At 41.7% G+C, this 7868-nt stretch overlaps 1 protein-coding gene across 2 annotated transcripts; it reads left to right on the top strand.

Moving 5' to 3' along the window:
- Window positions 1–680: 680 nt before the first annotated feature.
- Window positions 681–4236, top strand: LOC122775581 (keratin, type I cytoskeletal 18-like). 2 transcript variants are annotated; one of them, XR_006361121.1, is made up of 7 exons: window positions 681–1204; window positions 2443–2525; window positions 2810–2966; window positions 3068–3232; window positions 3314–3439; window positions 3571–3857; window positions 4008–4236. XR_006361121.1 is itself a non-coding variant. In XM_044035568.1 (7 exons), exons 1-7 carry the CDS (start codon window positions 773–775, stop codon window positions 4045–4047), a joined length of 1224 nt encoding a protein of 407 aa, XP_043891503.1. In that variant the 5' UTR covers window positions 682–772; the 3' UTR covers window positions 4048–4236. The 2 variants fall into 2 exon arrangements, 1 of the variants encoding a protein (XP_043891503.1); XM_044035568.1 differs by having other exon boundaries at window positions 682–1204; window positions 3571–3791.
- Window positions 4237–7868: the final 3632 nt, after the last annotated feature.

The raw sequence follows: 7868 nt of genomic DNA on the forward strand, positions 1-7868 counted from the left end.
ACACTTTGTGACCTTGTTGAAATGGGATCACAGTCACTCGGATAAACATTTTTTTCTCAATAACTTTGCACTATACAGAATATAAACTAGTGACATTTTTTTTTTATTTGAACAATACAATTAAAAGAGTCTTTGTTGTGGTTGCTGTATCTGGCTCTCAGTTCAGTCTAGATATGAGGGAAGAAAAAATCTGTTTTTTGGAGCATGGCTGACCACAAACTTAGAAAGTATGCAGTAAATATAGACAGGATGCCTTTTATGGGCAAACCTAGGAATTTTATTGCTTCCACACGAACTAAGCCTGACTTTGCAAACAGTATTCTACCCAGCGTCCTTCTCTGTTAAAGTATGCACTGTTATGCCGAACAACGTCCCTGTCAGCTCGATTTCTTTCAGTGGCTGTGTAGTTTGTGTGATCTCTAAAGTTCAGGCAATAAAACTGATTTGCTCTGGTTGTTCCGTTGTGAAAGACTTAATACAAATGCCTCAAACATTTCCTTGGAGATGGAAAATACACAGAGTGATATAAAGAAAGGGAACATGTGAGTGAATGGGAGCACAAGAAGAAAGCAGGGAGGGGGAGCAGGGAAAAAAAGGCAGAATGGGACGATGCTGCAGTGGGCAGGGTCTGAGAGGCCAGCTGTGATTGAGGGAGAAGCAGGAGTATAAGTTCCCCTCTTCCTGTTGCCAGCGTCACTTTCTAGTCAGCCTGCGTCGAGCTTGAACATCCTACTTTTCACTTCATTTTCTGTCGTGTCTGAACTTCTTCAACATGAACTCACACTTTCAACGCATCTCATCAGCCCGCTCTACACCCCAGTACAGTTCCAGCATTTATGGGGGTGCTGGTGGATATGGAAGCCGCATCTCTTCTGCCTCCAGATCTTCCCTGCACTCAGCTGGCCCAATGTCATCTTCTTCCTCTGCCTTCAAGCTGAGCAGTGGAATGGGTGGAGGTATGAGTGCAGGTTATGGCGGAGCTGGTGCATCCATGGCATCCAGCGGCGGTGGGATCATGGGCAATGAGAGGGGAGCCATGCAAAACCTCAACGATCGCCTGGCCAACTACCTGGAGACAGTGAGGAACCTGGAACAGGCCAACAAGGAGCTGGAGATCAAGATCAGGGATGCACTGGAGAAGGGAGGTCCCGACATGAGGGACTACACCAAGTATGAACCCATTATTGATGACCTGCGCAAACAGGTGAGCATGAAAATGATTCAAAAAGATTAAATTGGTCTTTGATACAAGAGAGAGGGAGAGATGAGAGCTAAAATCAATCATCATCACAGACAATGTCTCAAAAATGGACCTGCTTGTTGCAGTAAAGTGTATGAGTGTGTATGTGTTGAAATGTCGAAAAACCAAGATTGAGTTCACACAAAGAATGGCAGTATTTCTTTTGTTAGTTATCAAATTTCTCTGTGAGAGAATGAAGGGTGTGGTTGCTAAACTGTAGCCACCCCCACCCCCATAAAAACTCATCTGTGCCACAAACTGGCCAGAACTTCCTCTGATGAATCACAGCCACGAGGTAACATCATGAGGGACAGACTGAGACGCCCTCAAATTGGCCTCACCAGACAAAAACATTTCCAAATGCTCCAACTTGTAAATAGTGATTTTGCATGCATGCTGTGGTGTCGCAGGGCCTCAATGTGAAACAGATGTGTGGTAATGATACACACACTCACACAAAGGATCTTGGACTGCCAGTGGGAGTGTGTGTGTGTGTGCGCACACATGCATGTGTGCGAGTCCACTGGTTGTACAACAATCAGCCCCAGTCAATGGAGTCAAATGTCACATTCCTCTACACACCCCACTTTTTCAGTGTCACATAAAGTAACACATTGATGGTGGCACAAAGTCTCTGACACATAAAGGGACTTTTTTGTCTTCCCTCTGAGACAGGATACCATGAAAAATGTTAAAATGTACAAACACACTCATGGGCGAAGAATTCTGCAGCCGCTGCACATGCAAACACGCGGAATGATCTGTGTACAGAGACACTGAAAGACGGTGCAGCTGGGTGAAATTGGAGAGATGAAGAATTCTCTGTATGACTTTCTCAGGCAGGAAACACTTTTTCCAACAAAGCTAACACAAACCAGATTTAGTTTTGGCTCGGGAACTCCCTCACTTCCTGTTCTTCCATTTGTAGATCCTCTTTTTTGATTTATGTTATGACGGATTCAGCCACGTTGTGGCCCTGAATCTGCAGCTGCTATTGTTACGTAACGGAAATACTGAGTGAAATCATGTGTTCAACAACACATAATGATTTGAGCAGACCTTTCAGTGATGTATTGAGTTAGAGGGTGTTCTTCTTGACCAATAATACTAGGAATAAACAACGCAGTTTTATTTTTGCACAAATGGCCAAAGATTGTCAACTAATGAGGGTTATTTTGTCATAACTTTTCTTTCCTCCCCAGATCTTTGATAAAATAGTGGATAATGCTCGTTACGTGCTCCAGATTGACAATGCCCGACTTGCTGCCGACGACTTCAAAGTGAAGTAGGTTGTTTGGTATTTCATTTGAATGTGATTTACGTTCATTTACACAGCAATATGTATGAGGCACGTCTAACTTTACTATCCTCTTACTAGACAAACACAGCAGCTGTCTTTGTAAGAAGAGGTCCATACAGAAATTGACCAGTTCTTGTTGTCTTATATCAGTATTATGTTATTTCTGCAGCAGAAGGACTGTGTCTGTAGTTTCTTTGGAAGCCAAGCTGTGCCTTCTTGTGACGTTCCAATACATAACAGTAATAGTTTTTGTCTGCTCACTTTAACAGGTTCGACAATGAGATGGCAATCCGCCAGTCTGTGGAGGCTGACATCGCTGGCCTGAAGAAAGTCATTGATGACACCAACATGAGCAGGATGAACATCGAGAGTGAGATTGAAGCTGTGAGGGAGGAGCTCGCCTTCCTAAAGAAGAACCATGAGAACGTGAGCAAACACCACATTCTCACGCTCAATTATTATATCATATCAAGTGGAATCAAACGTCTTTAAACAAGCTCTTACTGTTTACATGCTCTGTCCTATAGGAGGTGATGGAGCTGAGGAATCAGATCTCTCATTCGGGCGTACAAGTAGACGTAGACGCTCCTAAAGGTCAGGACCTGGCCCAGATCATGGAGGACATGAGGTCAAACTATGAAAAGATTGCAGTGAAGAATGCAGAGGACCTCAAACGGTGGCATGAAAATCAGGTAATGAAGTGCTCAAAGAGTGTGATCATAAAGAAATGCACTGGTGAATTCTTAAGTCTAATTTTTCCATCTGTTTGTCAGATTGCAGATGTGCAGGTGGAGGTATCACAGAACACAGAAGCTCTGCAGGGGGCCCACGCGGAGAAGAGCGACTTAGCCAGACAGATACAGACCCTGGAAATTGAACTTGCCTCCCAACAGAGCTTAGTAAGCATGTATTTCACAAAAAAATGTTGACTCTTTTATTTAATCCACAAATGGGAAATAGTTCAATCATATTTATGAGTGTAAATACCATAACTAAATGACTAGATAACACCTTTTTAATCCTTTATCAGAAAGCGTCATTAGAGGACACGCTACGCAACACAGAGCAACGAAACAACATGGAAATGGAGAAGTACAACTCCATCATTGTTCGCCTGGAGGAGGAGCTGACCAACTTGCGCGCAAACATCCAGCAACAGACGCAGGAGTATGAGGTGCTCCTAAACATGAAGATGAAGCTGGAAGCAGAGATCGCCACTTACAAGAGTCTGCTGGATGGTGGAGACTTCAAGTAAGAGTTATAAAGAGGTGGAGCAGAAAAAAAACTGGTCGAGGCAAGGTGGTGATGGTGGTGGAGGTGAATACCAGAGTAATTTGTTATTGTAGTTTGCATGGTCAAGAATAACATCATTTTCGCAGCATAATGACAAGCAGCGCTTTCAGCTGACAGAGGTCACGTGACCAGTTCAACGTTGTTAAATCAAAGTTTCCTCTGTGTTTTGTACAGGCTCCAGGACGCACTCGATGAGCTGGTGGCCTCAAGTTAATTTGAAACAATTGACGAAAAAATAAGTCACCTTAACTATCAGTTGTGGAGAAAATGTCCAACTGGCCCAAACAACTGCAGCCGTGTTTTTGAACCAACACCACACACTGTTCAAGGCTGTTGCACGAGCAACCACCACCTGCCACTGAGCAGCAACATAAAAGTGAATAAAACAACTTGTTGAACCACAGCCATGACTCTTGTGCTTCGTTACATAATGTAAGAAATGTGCATTTTTTTGTGATTAGTTGTTGTAGAGAAATTATCATGATTTGTTTTGTCAGTTACGTAAGACTTCTGTTGACAGAACCTCTCCTAAAAAAGTAAATGACAAATTACATAATGTCAGCACCTTCAGGATGTTTATCTTTTACAATTCCACATGTGTTATGTGTTAGAATTTTAGTAAATCAAGTCAATATGGTCAAAGGTGCAATATTACACATGCAGGATTTTGTTAGATCTGTTAACTGGTATTAACATCTGCCTCAGGTGAGCTGATCCTACTGCAAACCAACTCTCCCAACTAGTTTCTTTTTGACTGACTTTAAAGCATCGGAGTTCAGAACAGCCACCAGGGGTCACTGGAGTATTATTTTCTGATGCTGTGGACAAGTCATAGGTCAAATGTGAAGTTTGGCTGTTGAATCCTGTGATAATATCTCGTTATTGTTGTTATAATATTGTTATTAGGACAGGTACTTGTACTGATAACTTGTGCATTTCTGCATAAGACAATAACACATTTGTGTTCTTGTAACCTGAACTGAATGTGATTTCAACTGTAGCTGACATTGGTCTGTATGTGATAATGTCACCCACAGTCATTACTCTTGTGCTGCGGTGTTTTAAAATACATATTAATCTTTAAATATGAGCAGATCACCTGAGGCACATGTCAGTCTCATGTTTATTCTAAATTATTATTTTGATTAATAATTCAATTGCATGGCCTTAACCACTGTGCTTTGTTAATATAACAATATACACACACCAGCCACTATATTAGGTACATATAACTCACAATAAAGCAGCAGACTGGCACCTGGGGTGGTCTTCTGCCTTGGGTTTCTTCATCCACCATCTTTTTATCATTTATTGTTTTTATTATTATTAGTAGTAGTAGTAGTAGTAGTAGCAGTAGCAGTAGTAGTAGTAGTAGTATTGTTAGGATGAGGAATAACATTAGCATGATTCTACATTTAAAATGTTATGGTGTAAAACCAATCAGTGTGTTTAATCTGTCAATCACATGACTCAAAAATGTCAGAAATCAACATACAGAGAGATATGTAATTCATTCATTTTAATATATTATCATGTAATTACTTACATGTTCAGGTGGTTATGGGGTAGGAGGGGGATAAAGGGTATAAGTTCATAGGAGGGCATGTTCTGTCTCTCTCCCCCTTCAACAATTGAAGCTCTTTGTTTGTCTGCAGTATTTCACCCAACTCTCCGTTTCCCCTGCTCCAACTGTTCTCACCCCTTCTCCATGCTGGCATTCACTGTTCTCTTTCACCTGGCCTCTACAGTCTCAAACGTTGTGGTCTTCTTCGCAAGGATGGACTGTGATTTTCCTTCCTTTTTGTCTCCCTTTTATAAGCCAGGAGCTGATTGTGGAGTTGGCAAGCCTTGTTGTTTGCCCTTGTTTCTGCCAGGCGCAACTCTTTCTCACACTCTTGCCACCGCTCTTTGTTTGCATGCATCTCTGTCTTGAGCTTTTCCACCTTTTTCCTCCAGATGTTCAACCTTGATGCCATGCTTTTCTTCATATTCATGCCCATCTCTCTGGCCCTGGCACGAGCCCGTCTCTTTTTCACCTCTCTTTTGAGGTTCATCTGGAGCTGTTTCTCAGATTCCTGCAGCCGAGCCAGTTGCTCCTTCAGAGCAGCGTTCTCCTCTCTCAGTCTCTGGATGTCATCCAGTCCGTTGAGGAGGGTAGAGGTTTCATGATCTCTGTGCTCCATTTCTGCTCAAGAGACTTGTTGAAGGCGTCTTTAGAGTGAGGCTGTTTTCTGCTTTGTTGATGTGGTTGTCAGGTGCCTGGATGGATGCTGATTTGAGCCAAGTGCCAGCACTGGTGTTATATAGTCCCAGTCAATGACGTATAAAAGGACATGATGACGTATCAAAGGACACCTCCTATTGTCACCTCATCACTGCCATATTTAGCCATATGTTTTTATTTAAATGTGTAGCTGATCGCTAATAATTTGTTTATCATTTATAATTAAAGGTTGATGTACTAGTTTTAAGGTTTCTTAAATAGTACACATTTTATTCAAACCTTTCTACATTTTTGATAATGCACATGTTAATGAAATACAGTATTTCCTCAAAGCAGCCTGCATATAGTGTATTGCTGTCGCTAGGCAACACAGTCAGCCTGTTACTGCTGCTGGTCTGCCTAGCATTTACCCCAATCAATCAGTTTAGTTTCAAAGCTCACTCTCACTGCTTACATGGCTGCCAAAGAGGACAACTGGACAAACTGATTTAGCCACTAAACGAGAGGCTCACTTTATAAAAACTTTGGCTGCTCAAGTCATTGCTTTATCCTGTTGTCAGATAATCTTTACTGGCTGGATAATGAAGTTTGTTTCACCCTTTAAACTGTTCACTCTTCCACACCAAGGTGTATAGAGAAAATCCGCTCTGTTTTTATTTTGGGAGTTTGCAGTTTGAAATCCCTTTGGATTGACATAAACTTACAAAACAAGGCAGCAGTAGACCCACCTGCTAACAGTGCAGATTTTCTCTATAGACTGGTGCAGTAGCATGAGCAATGAGATCTCTTTTAATTCAAGGAGGAATATCTGTCCGTCTGTCCTTCTACCTGTCTGTTGGTTAATTGCATAACGCTCAACTCAACAGGCTTCAAACTTGGCAGCTGGCTTCATAAGGGCGCTAATGTGTGCAGTGCCAACCTTGGTGGTGTTTGGACGACAAATGTGAGCGATATTGGTAGAAATGCAACAGATCCCACGTGTTATCCACAGATTCACGTGGATAACTGAATGGAGACAAATTGCTGTCATAGATACATTTTCTTTTAGATTTTATAGTAGTGATACCATTCCACCCATCCAACCATTGTTTACTGCTTTATACTATCAAAAATGAAATTACAGTTGTGTGAACAGTTTGTGTCACTGTTCTTGAGACAGTGCATAAAAGCTGAGATTTGGATCCAAAGCCATCAAAGGAAAGAGTTTGACTTTGAACACAGAAAAGGTAGTAGTGAATAATTACTGATTCTGAAGGGATAGAAAGCAAGAGATTTAACTAAACTAGCTTCTTCTACATGCTGAAAGTGTTTAAAAGCTTCTGAGATTTGGATCTAAAGTCACTGACGGCAGAAATCCTTTCCCCGGCAGGTGTGTGCAGTGCCGACTGTGACGTTGTGTGGATAAGAATTGCAAGACATATAGATAGAAATGTGACAGATATATCGCTAAACGAACATGCCTAAAGACCATTTGTGCCAAATAGAGAGAGAATATGTGTGGGTTCACATTTGATCTTATTTCACATTGAGTCTTATAAATTTGCAAAAAATATTTTTTTCCTTGTTGGCAGCTATGTTTACAGTTAAAGCAAGCCTCTGTGTCTCAGGTTCTTGATGCAGTTGTTTGTTAGGCACAATGTGAACGTGAAATTGAATTTGCAAAAGAGTAACACAAACACTGTCATAAAATCATCCTCAGCATTTCTGTTCTCGTTTCCTCAGATGTCCCTCCAGAGACTCCATCCATCAGTAGGGCAGCTCAAGTGCAGTACAAGGCGCCACAGACAGGAAGAGTTTAGAACAGCGTCATT

The sequence above is a fragment of the Solea senegalensis genome, linkage group LG10 (genome assembly GCF_019176455.1).
Source record: "Solea senegalensis isolate Sse05_10M linkage group LG10, IFAPA_SoseM_1, whole genome shotgun sequence".
NCBI classification, from domain to species: Eukaryota; Metazoa; Chordata; class Actinopteri; order Pleuronectiformes; family Soleidae; genus Solea; species Solea senegalensis.